The sequence below is a fragment of the Dendropsophus ebraccatus genome, chromosome 10 (assembly GCF_027789765.1).
Source record: "Dendropsophus ebraccatus isolate aDenEbr1 chromosome 10, aDenEbr1.pat, whole genome shotgun sequence".
In the NCBI taxonomy this organism is placed as follows: domain Eukaryota; kingdom Metazoa; phylum Chordata; class Amphibia; order Anura; family Hylidae; genus Dendropsophus; species Dendropsophus ebraccatus.
Window position 1 is genome coordinate 34,811,267 of NC_091463.1, and position 12,139 is coordinate 34,823,405.

A 12,139-nucleotide genomic window follows, 5' to 3' on the forward strand; every position below is an offset into this window, starting at 1 on the left:
AAAAAATATACATCCCCCAAATAGGTTAAATTAGGACTGGCCCAATGAGACATGACAACATTTTGTGGCCCAATGAAGAGCAGCTTTCTGGTAACAGTCTAGGGGCTAAAAAAGATTATAGGGAGCTCACCCAGGATACTAATCTGAACCATTATATGTAATGAAAAAATAAAATGGATGGATGGGAAAAAAATCCTGCTGTAGTGTGGAAGAATACCAACATATGTAATGTCCACCTATTCCAGCAATCAACTGGTTTCAGAAAATTTTATAAATTTCTAATTTACTTCTATTTAAAAAATCTCAAGTCTTCAGTACTTATCAGCTGCTGTATGTCCTGGAGAAAATGTTATCTTTTCAGTCTGACAGAGTGCTCTCTGCTGACACCTCTGTCTGAGACAGGAACTGTCCAGAGCAGCAGAAAATCCCCATAGAAAACCTCTCCTGCTCTGGACAGTACCTGTCACAGACAGAGACGTCACCAGAGAGCACTGTGTCAGACTGGAAAGAAAACACCATTTCAAATTACAAATCTATATAACCCTTTAAGGGTGCCTCTTGATTTGTTATGGAAGCAAAAAGATGTATTAACATGAATTTCTCACCTCTTCCTCCACACCCTCTGGAATCTGTAAGATATGTCGACTGTATTTTGGTGGAGGGGACTGAGCCGGATCCAACGTTAGCTGCCTGCAAACAAAACAAAAAGAAACATGAAATAACACTGCCTGTACAGAATTACACGAACAGCGCTAGCTCAGGGTATATTGATCTGTGGATTATATATATACCTGGATACAAAAAAAAAAAAAAAAAAATTACTAAAATTACTATGTACACAAGTCATTATAAGCAGTGAATTTCTAAGAGGTTCTAAAATAAGGGATTGTCAGGTATTTTTAGTATGGTTTCTCTTGTGTTCTTTTGCTAAAACCCCAATATAGATGGAATAGGTTTTTTTTCTTCCCTTGTTGCAACTTGGTCTCATTTTTTGGGGAAAAAAAATGTGCACAAGAACATAGCCGGTGTATTACTCCAGTATTAACCACCTCAGTGATAACTGCTGGGAGATTCAAGTATTCATGATCTTCCATTCTAAATCACCAAATAGGAAAACATTCACTTCCTGCCTGGTAGGAATAATAACATGTGCGTACAACAAATTTAACAGAAATGAAAACTGCATTGGTCAGCGATCAGGATGACATGATGTCATTTGTCAGCAGTCTTGCTCCAGGAGGTGATAACAGCACAAGAAATAGGATATTACAAAATTGGCTTCTTATTTTTTTATTTAGCCGAAAGTGCCCTTTTAACATTTCTTTTCATGGTAGGTCTCCTCTAACAGCAAAGAAATACCAGCATAGATCCTCGAAGACATAAGAAATATACCTGATAAGTACAATTTAGCAGCAATTTTAGAAATGGTAGTTCTGGTATTCTTCTAGCTTCCCCTCTAAAACCTTTTTACATTTATCTAAAAGTGAAAGCTGTGTTCCCAGCTTGGACATGTATGGAGTATCCACAGAATAAGCCATACATGTCATGGATGCAGGTCGCACCTCTGGGACCTATACCCATGTATAAAAGAGGGGTCCCGTGACCCACCTTGTGAGGCAGAGAATGAATGGAGATGTGGTCATTCTATGGGAGTTATACACACAGCCAAGCGACCAGGCTCAACTGTGTCTGCCTCAAAACAGAATAGAGGGAGATGCACACACTCGTCTTCACCTGGATGTGATGTAGAAGTGAAAACCGCATCAGACACTTATGGCACATCCATAATTGTGTTATGTAATTTGCATAGCCCCTATTCACATTCATGGGAGTTACAGAAATAGAGCAGAACCACAAGCTACACAATTTACCTAACTTCCAAAAATGACGTAACAGCTCTAGTTGCTACTATATTTGTGCATCTCCCATCAATGGCAGCAACACAAAGGAGGATTTTTTACTCACCGTAAAATCTCTTTCTCGTAGTCTTCATTGGGGGACACAGATACCATGGGTATAGGCTGCTGCCACTAGGAGGCGCTGACACTAAGAGAAACAAAGGAAGTGACTCCTCCTGAGCAGGATATATCCGCCCACAGGCACTGAGCTAAACCAGTTTGTACAAGAGCAGTAGGAGAAGTCAAGAACAGGTAAAGTAGGAATAACACCAAAACGGAGAAAACTACCATACCGAGGAAAAAACCCAAAACAAAATGGGTGGGTGCTGTGTCCCCCAATGAAGACTACGAGAAAGAGATTTTACGGTGAGTAAAAAAATCCTCCTTTCTCGTGCGTCTTATTGGGGGACACAGATACCATGGGACGTCCAAAAGCAGTCCATGGGGTGGGAAAGATAACCGCTAGACAAGAGCGTTCAGTGACAAGGAACTGAATAGCACCAACACAACTATCAACTAGGAAGAGAGCAAGGGATGATGCTGAATGCAGTCTAAAAAACCCCTACGGATCCGCCACAAAGGAAAGAGGGTCTAGTCCCTGGAGCAATGTGCTGCACTGCAGACAGAGTGGGTTGGGGCCTTCCTGTAAGCCAGCGACATGACGTAACATTGAGTCGAACAGAACTAGTAGGCTAGATGTGCAGAAAAAAAGTAGACGCCCAGCCAAGTAGGCGACCACAGGCGGCAGGGACTTACCCAGAGGTAGAACAGAAAAAAGGCAAATACAACCATGACGGGAGAGACTGGAAAGTGTTTTATGGCGCATAGAGGCCTAAGGTGTCAAATAAAGGAGAGAGGACTGAGCGTCTCTCATAGAAGGTGCCACATGAGATGCAGGAGAAGCTGCGTCCCTGACTATGGAGCAGGGAAGAATGGCCAGGCTGGAAGCTCCATAGGCCTAGGAGAACAGTCTTCACTGAGAAGACAAAGATCGAGCACAAGAGAAGTATGGCAATCTAGGAGAAGCCATGGCCTATGACATGAGTAACCCCATCAGAGAAACACACTTGTATTGCGGTCTAAGCAATACAAGCCATACCACTGGGGAACAGCCAGCGAGACAAATGCAAGTACGTGTCCGTTATGCCCAGATGAAGGACAGAAGAACCACCCTGACAGTACCAGGAGAAATAGTGACCGGAACTGTATGCTGCCGGCCACCTGTAGTGGGACATGTAGCAGAATGCTAGGGCTTTAGAAAGGATACAGCCCAACAGGAAGACACCAAGGTTACGCTGCCTGAGAGCAGGTAATGAGACTTGTCAAGGAAAACATATAGAAGACAAGATGGTGTAGTAACAAGTTACCGTATGATGATCCCCTGAAGTGACAGGCACAGATCATGGAAGTCCTGCGAGGAGGAAAAAGGTCATATACAGGGTAACACGAGCAGACTAGCAAGCAGTAAGTAACAGAGGACCAGCATTCAAGAGATACAAATACCTGGATTGGAAGCAGGTAATGTACCTGGTCAGACATGTAAGCTAGACATGTAATATAGGTCTACAGTGTGAGCTCTGGGAGCAGGGAAGAGATCAGGGCTGTGTCCCAACGTAAATGTGAACTGGACACGAGAAAAGCCCAGCATCACCAGTATAGTGAGTGGACCTGAAAAAGGTGTTATATCATATAACAGAATACCCCAATCTGTGCACACTGAACTACAGGTAGTTGTATCCATATCATGCAGCAGAGGGCAGAGCTCTGAATAACCTTGTACCACCATCTGGGAGGGGGTAGCGTGTCCGGTTCTATGTATGTGACATCATGCAGTAAAGGAATCTATTTCATGAAGATGAGAGGCAGGTCTGAATCACCGCCCGCTAATGGGTGATGTGAATGACCGGATATGTGTTGTACCTATGATATCCTGTAGCAGAGGGGGAAGCTCTGAGTAACACAGGAACAACGACTGACAATGGGTGATGTGTCTGGTCCCATAACCTGCATGACAAACCATGTAGCAGAGGGTTCTGAAGTGAGAGCACAGGAACACCGCATAGTAAAAGGTAATGTGTCTGGTTCCATGTCCTGTTTGCGACACCAATTAGCAAAGGATTCTGCCCCGAGAACACAGTAGTCCCCCTAGGAACGGTAATGTGTCTTGTTTTGTGTCCTGCTTGTGACACCATGTAGCAGAGGGTTCTGCTCAGAGCACAATTACACTGCCTGGAAAACAGGCAACGTGTCTGGTTCCATGTACTTACCGAGACACCATGTAGCAGAGGGTTCTGCTCAGAGCACAGATACGCCGCCTGATAGCGGGTAATGTGTCTGGTTCTGTTTCCTGCGTGACACCATGTAGCAGAAGGTTCTGCTCAGAGCACAGATACGCCACCTGATAGCGGGTAATGTGTCTGGTTCTGTTTCCTGCGTGACACCATGTAGCAGAGGGTTCTGCTCAGAGCACAGATACGCCACCTGATAGCGGGTAATGTGTCTGTTTCCGTCCTACTTGTGACACCATGTAGCAGAGGGTTCTGCTCAGAGCACAGATACGCCGCCTGATAGCGGGTAATGTGTCTGTTTCCGTCCTACTTGTGACACCATGTAGCAGAAGGATCTCTCTGAGGGCACAGAAACACTATCTGATGGCGAATGTGTCTGTGTGCATGTGGTTGTATATATGTATTAATGTAATTGTATATATATAAAATCTGACACAGAGGGGTCAACCAGCACCAAAAATGCTGGATCTGCGGCCTAAGGGTTTCTGGAACAGTGCAAGGAACCTAGGACATAATAAAACCTGATGCAAGCCATTTTCCTATATGTAATGGTGTAATTATCACTTCCACCAGTAGGTGGCAGGAGAGATGCATTGTGTCCCAGGCTGCTGGAATAGAGAGCAGTGTGTGTGGTAGCTCCATCAGGAGACCACACACATACACACATGTGGCAGGGGGAGGGGGGAAGCAGCATCCCTCAGTGCAGGCTCCAGAGAGAGCCATAAGGGGGGATGCCGCGGTCCGCGCTGCACTCGAAAAGCGGCGGGGCCTACCGGGAGGGGGAGGGGCATCCTACAGTGAAGGCTCCAGAGCCACAAGACTAAGGGTCTATTCACACGTCAGTATATTTTCCAATCCGCAATTTTGAATCCGTAAGCAATCCGCAAATTTTCATCCGTATTGCTTCCGTAAAATACGGACCCCATAGAGTTGTATTGGATGTGTCAGTTACTGTCCGTACTAGGGTCTGTCCTTTTTTTTTTGCGGAACGGATTGCAGCCCAGTACACAACACGGATGTGTGTATGGGTCCATTGAAATACATTGGTCCTATTTTTCTGCGGATCCGCAATTGCGGACAGGAACAGGATGTGTGAATAGGGCCTAAGGTGGGATGCTGGTTCCCGAAAGGGGGCGGGGCATACCGGAGGGGGCGGAGCATTTCAGTGCAGGCTCCACAACTTGTAAGAAGGCGGCAATTCTCCGGCTTGTGCGGCACCCGGAAGAGGCGGGGCCTACCGGAAGAGGCGGGGCCTCCCCAGCGCAGGCTCCAGTGAGCCAAACATAATAAAAAGGAATGAAGTGGGCCGCGCAGCGCCCGAAAGGGGGCGGGGCAAACCGGGAGGGGCGGAGGCAGCCCAGTGTGTACTCTGGAGAGCCACAATAGAGGAGGATGCCGTGGCACCCGGTAAGGGGCGGGGCTTAGGGAAAAGGGGCGGAGCATCCTTTAGTATGGTCTCTAGAGCCACATGAAAGGAAAAGTGCGGGAAACTGCGGCCTGCGCAGCACCCAGTCAGGGGAGGAACATCCCTCACAGTGCGCCCCATGGCACCCAGAGAGGCACAAATAAAAATAAAATGGTGGAGGGGCTGGGCTGCTACTGACTGAGGGGAGACCCTGAAAATGTCAGGAGAGGAGCATCTGCCTGGGGAGGGCTGCAAGTGACTGGAGAGAGGGAGAGTTGCCGATGGGAATAAAATGGCGGCCTGGGAGGGTGGGCAGGGGGAATATACTCACCATATAGGAGCCCATACTCACCATTGTCGTCTTCAGCCGGTGGGTGCCTCACCTTACGCGCCAAGCTTTGGGGGGCGAGGCGGGAAGGGGCTGTGCGGATACAGAGTCCGCAGAAAGGCGACCAGATAGTCAGACTGATCTGGGGCCCTGGTGTCACGTTGCCGGCCGGTGGCAACCGAGGGGTGACAGCCCATTTACATTTATGGTCTGTTCCCTGGTCGCATAGTGGGGGGGATCAGGGTGAGTTTTAGATAACCCACCGTGCCCAAGAATCCATAGGACCTAGAAGGAAAAAGAAAATCTAACTAACTAAACATAAAGGAAGAAACTGGTCTGGAGAACCCAGACCTGTGTCTGCCTCCTACTGACACTAAGCTAAACTGGTTTAGCTCAGTGCCTGTGGGCGGGTATATCCTGCTCAGGAGGAGTCACTTCCTTTGTTTCTCTTAGTGTCAGCGCCTCCTAGTGGCAGCAGCCTATACCCATGGTATCTGTGTCCCCCAATAAGACACACGAGAAATAGCATTTATCATCTGTCACTGTGTGCTGCTCCAGTGTGCAGCTCTGCTATCGCCATTCCTGTCAGTAAGTAGCTCAGCTATGTGACAGCGCTGATGAGACTGGGAGTGAAGGGGGGACAGGGGAAGCAGACGCCAGTGACAGGACACTGCGATGTAACCACCTGACCAGGACTGTGTGTCTCCTCTCACAGCATCTGGCATGTCTCCATGCTGTTCCCTCTGCTAAGAAAGAAAGTGTGTGGAAGGAGACAAGCAGGGAGCGGGTGACAAGAGCTCCTCACTATGTCTTTGAAAAAGGGGGTCTGCTTTGAGGTACAAATAAGGTGTGTCCTTATAGTCATCAGCATTCATCTTCTTTATTTATGTTGCCCGACTATGTATGTGCACCCTGTACCTACATGCTGCACCCTTCTTTTATATGCATCTGTATACTAAATACTGCCCCTATGTATCTATATACTGCACACTGTCTACATATTTATCTGCATACAGCCTCTGTATACACTCCATAAATTGCACTCTCCCCATATATATCTATATAGTGCATCATGCCTTTACATTCATCCATATGCTCCCTATCTTTTTATACACCTATATACCAGATTATGTCTTTACATACCACAAATATACTACACCCTGCCTCCATATGTATCTATATACTGCACCTTGGTCCCAATATACTGCAACCTATCTATATATGTGTGTATGTATGCTGTACCTTGCTTCCATATACAACTGTATACTGCACCCTGCCTCCATGCATATCTATATACTGGACCCTTGGTGGTTAGTGCACTGGTATGGCACACAATTTCTCCTTTTCACCATGATTTTATATAATCTTTCCGGACTACATTTGTCATTGGCATTTTTAATCCACTTTTTAGAACCATGTGTTAATTTAGCAATTTTATCACCTTTGTTTTAGCTTTCATGCATATTATTGTCTAGTTTAATTTATAATATAATTGTTATATGTATTTGCTACAAATGTGCCTGTCAATGTAAGAGTGCGAATGTATAGCATGTTTACATGTGTTGGTGTGCATGCATGTGTGAGTGTGTACGTGTGTGCTCATGTATGTTCACAAGTATTTATGTGAGGGTGCATCTGCACATGCATGTATATGAGTGTGTGCATATATAGATGTATATTTTAGGCGTGGGTATATGTATGTTTTGAGAGTATGTATGCACATGTGTTTGAATTAAAATAACTTCTGTACTTGTAACTAAGCCTCTGTGCACATCATGCCACTGGACTGTGATGTTTACGCTGGGAAAAATTCCTGACATATACCTACAACAGATGGCTAACAGGCTACCCACTGTATAGTCATATAGTGGAAGACACTGCCCATAGGATCCAAGTGTATAAAAAGAGCTGTCACACAAATGAATGAATGAATGAATGAATGTTGCATGAATATAGAGTTTTAAAAAATATTTTTTGAAGGGACTTTTCCGTCACGGGTATATTTTTTTCAAGGGGCGCATGCACACCACACACACCACCACTAATGAGACATGAATTTGAGGAATACAAGAACAAAAAGCCTAGCAGGGCAGAAAAAGTTGTAGTCTAGAAATACCTTTTCCTCTTTGGCGCCATCACAATATTTCCTCTCATTAAGCTCAGGATGAACTGAAGCACCTAGAATGAGCCAAAAAACAGTGAATGCTGTGATACTAGAGCAAGAAGACACATGGTACTTTTCATATAACCGTTAAGCATCAAGCATGACAAAGACCACTGAGGTTGAAATGTTGCTACTGTATTCGTCAGGATTGCAATGAAAACTTTTTGCAAACAATTTGATGGTATTGGATTTTTGTACTCTTCTGCAGTGATATACTGGGATAGCTGGTCATCTAGTGTGCATCCACTGCTACCCCTGCCTTCAAAACTGGAAAGAATGAGCTAATGTAAGCCTATGGGGCTGTCCAGGTTGGGTGGACACATACCAGGGAGAGGAGCAGACAGCAGTGCTGACTTTTCCCAGCTAGTTCTTCTGATCGGTCGTGGTCTGAACATTCAGACCCAACCAATCAAAACTTTTGGCAAGTCAATTTTTTTTTTCTTTTCCTAACAGGTATCCAGAATGCAAAATTACATAGTAGGTTCAAAAACACATACGGTTATTAAGTTTAAACCCTAATCCTTCCAAACAGAATAAACCCAGATAAAAAATAAAAACGTTATACGTTTATACCAGTATCTCTGTATATTGGCGTTTAATGAAGTTCCATAACTCTCCCCCATACATACAAACGTAGGTGCGGCACAATGTTTATATTGTATATATAGGATTGGGTACCATACAATTCAGACAGTCAAGTCAGCAGGTTCAGCTGACTTTAGAAATGCAAATCTTTACACTTCAATGGGTATGCCAAGAAAAATTAAACAAGTAAGAGATCACAGGGGTCCAACCTTAAAACTCCCTCGGTGATCTCCGTATTGGCCCCTGCCTTCTGTGTTAACTGCGTCTCTTTTCATAACACAGAAGGAGGGGGTCGATATGGAGATCATGGGGGTTCAGAGGTCGGACCCCTGTGATTTTACTTGTCCTCTATCCTGTGGATAGGGGACAAGTAAATTTTTCCTGGAATAACCACTTTCCCATACACATGATGAAAGAGGTTAGCCACAGTAACACTGATCTCATAGCAGCGTATTGAGAAGCAAAAGGTCGGGCAGTAAATATCCATCCGTCGGTGAAGAGTCGGAAGGCTCCATGCACCTTATACTGTTGGTCGAGTCCCCTCAATATTACAAAAAAAAATAAATACTAATCTAAAAAATAAAAAAAAAGTGAAGCCCTATTTATGACAAAAAAAAACACTGTAAAAACTGAATTTTAGACATTTTTGCAAAACTTTGCAAAAACATAACTTTTTTCAGACTTTTGTTACCATTACTGCAGCCTTTGACAATCTGGGTGTTAATTTTTTTTTTAACACACTTCTCCATTTTGACCAAAGTTCGTGGTAAAATTGGTACGTTAATGTATACTACCCTGCCCCCTACCCGTAAGGCTCCCAAACCTGACTCGCTGCCTTCAGTCTTTATATACAGTTAAAGTAATAGGTTTATATAAACTCCAGTTCAAGTCCTTAATACTCTTATTCCTTCCATCCTAACAGTATAGGTCCTTTAGATCTACTCTGTACTTCACACAAGTCGTTGTTTTCCCAAAAATATTCACAGATCATTTTATTTATAATTAGAAACAAACAAAAAAAAATAAAAAATTATGGGCTGGGCAGAACTGCAAGTTTGTGAGCAAGCCGGCCTACAACCCTCACTCATATATAGCAGTTCTGCCATGAGTAGTCGGCCAAAATACCAGCAACATTTTGAGAAAAGCTTGGGAGGTAGGGGGGAGACCTGTCTTTTGTAGGTGGATTAACAAAATACCTGAGCGCCCGACATCCCCTCCCCCCAACAAATCCCCTGCCAGAAGCACAATCTACCCATTCCCCCCTTCCATCTCACCTTGGGGACCACTCCAGGAAGGATGGAAAAGAGGACTAGGGAGGCCAGAGCAGGATCCAGGACAGGTGAGATTGTTCCCTAAAACTACTACTCCCATCATGTCCTGCTGACAGTCCATGATGGGAGTTGTACTTTAGCAACATGTGGCCATTCAGGTTGCAAGACTACTACTGCCATCATGTTCTGACATTTTTTGCAATTTGAGTAGTAGTTATGCAACCTGCTGCAGAACAACAACCCCCATCATGTCCTGTTCACAGTTAATAATAGGAGCTGTAGCTCTGCAACATATTACAGAATGACACAGTATAGGAGGGGGAGGTAGAACTACTTCTCCCAGCATGGTGTGTGTGGTAATATGCAAGACTATATCACATAAGAGTTGTAGTTTTGCAACAGATTAGAGAATGACACATGGCAAAAGGGGGAGACCGTGACACAGTACATATGGGGGGGCACGGTACACAAGGGGGAGACTGTGGTAGGGTACATGAGGGGTGACAGTGGCAGGGTACACAAGGGAGACACGGTGGCAGGGTACATGAGGGGTGATGTGAGTACTTGTGATGTATGTTGACACACTAGACCATATTAAGAACGCTTTTTTTTTTCTCATCAGGAAATCCTGAAGGCTTTTCCTGGTGGTTTCCTGAAAAACAGATTACTGTCAGGAGATCCTGATACTTTCCCGATGTCTTTTGTGGCCTGCTGATCAGGATTTCCCGACACTAAAAACTGACACGGACGTGTGAATGGGGCCTAAGAGTTATATAACAACTACATTTGGAGACAAACAGGACAGTTTTTCCAGCTGTAAACTGACTGTGAGGTGGTAATTATTTGGCGTTATAGAATCCAAACCACAGAACCTGGAAACTACACGGTAGTAGTTTTGTGTTCTGTTATGCTCTACAGCTGCTGGCACCAGCGGGAATAGGAAGCAACTTACCTTTGATAGGAGCTTTTGCTGTTGACTGTGTCTTCTTCTGAGTGCAGATACCTCTTTCCAGAGCGCTTCATTTTCTCTATTAAAAAGAGCAAAAAAGTCAAGAGAACACAATGTTTATTCTAAAAATGGGCAGATTTATCAAACCAAAGCAAAGAACGGGAGAGCAGTTTCCCACAGCGACCAGATTCCATTATTCTGGATAATTAAAGGATAAGTCTGGCGAAAATTTTTATGAAAGTATTGTATTGCTCCCCAAAAGTTATACAAATCACCAATATGCACTTATAACGGGAAATGCTTATAAAGTGCTTTTTTTCCTGTAATTTCTACTGCATCAAGGCTTCACTTCCTGGATAACATGGTGATGCCACGACCCGACTCCCAGAGCTGTGCGGGCTGTGGCTGCTAGAGAGGATGATGCAGTAGTAAGTGCAGGGAAAAAAGCACTTTATAAGCATTTACCAATATAAGTGTATATTGGTGATTTGTATAACTTTTGGGGGGGCAATACAACACTTTCATACACTGTCAGCCCCTCGGGAACAGTCCAGGTGCTGACAGATTCCCTTTAAGTAAATTACCAATCTCTGGCACCACTTGATTTGAAAAAAAAAAAAACAACATGGTGAACTTCGCCTTTAAACAAACTTTTGAAATGTCAGTGGTATCAGTGGGGGTCCTGGTGCCAAGACCCCCGCTGATCGCTAGAACGAAGGGACAGGCGTGCCCAGCAGCATGTGCTCTGTCCCTTCAACTCCGCTCTCACTGGCAAAGTAGAAGGAGATGGAATCATAATGGAAATCGCGTCTACCGGAAGTTCCATAGGCCCCAATATAATTCTGTCTCTGCATTTGTTTAAATGATGGGTATGCTTTAAGTGTGTAGAATGTAAAAACCATGGGGTGAATTGATCAAGGTGCTGCACTTCCCCCTATGAATTTCAAAATGGAAGACACCTTAAAATTTTGAAAATGATTGCAAATGTTTTATTTTAGTTTTCTTTTGCATCAGTTATCTTGCTGGTAAACTGATACCACCTTCTGGCCACAAGAGAAAGTGACCAGCATTCAAAATTTACCAACAAGTCGGCGGTTTTCTAAGAAACCTTTCAGACAGACAGATAGTTGTCATATAAGAGTACCGAAAAAGTGTACAGTAACAATTAGGTTGTTTTCGCAAATATAATGCTTAAAAAGGTTGTCCTGGCAAAATTAACTTGTCCCCTATCCGCTTTGCGGCTTACTCAAT

The 12,139-nt window shown here is 44.3% G+C and overlaps 1 protein-coding gene across 1 annotated transcript in view; it reads right to left on the reverse strand.

Moving 5' to 3' along the window:
• The window catches only part of LOC138766389 (heat shock factor protein 3-like), a 46,865-nt gene that overhangs the window by 10,572 nt on the left and 24,154 nt on the right, over nt 1–12,139 (reverse strand). Inside the window, exons 5-7 of the mRNA XM_069943967.1 lie at nt 10,892–10,967; nt 8,036–8,097; nt 606–690 (exon numbers count right to left, since the gene is read on the reverse strand). Coding sequence (XP_069800068.1) covers nt 606–690; nt 8,036–8,097; nt 10,892–10,967 — 223 coding nt within the window. The remainder of the gene's footprint in view (nt 1–605; nt 691–8,035; nt 8,098–10,891; nt 10,968–12,139) is intronic.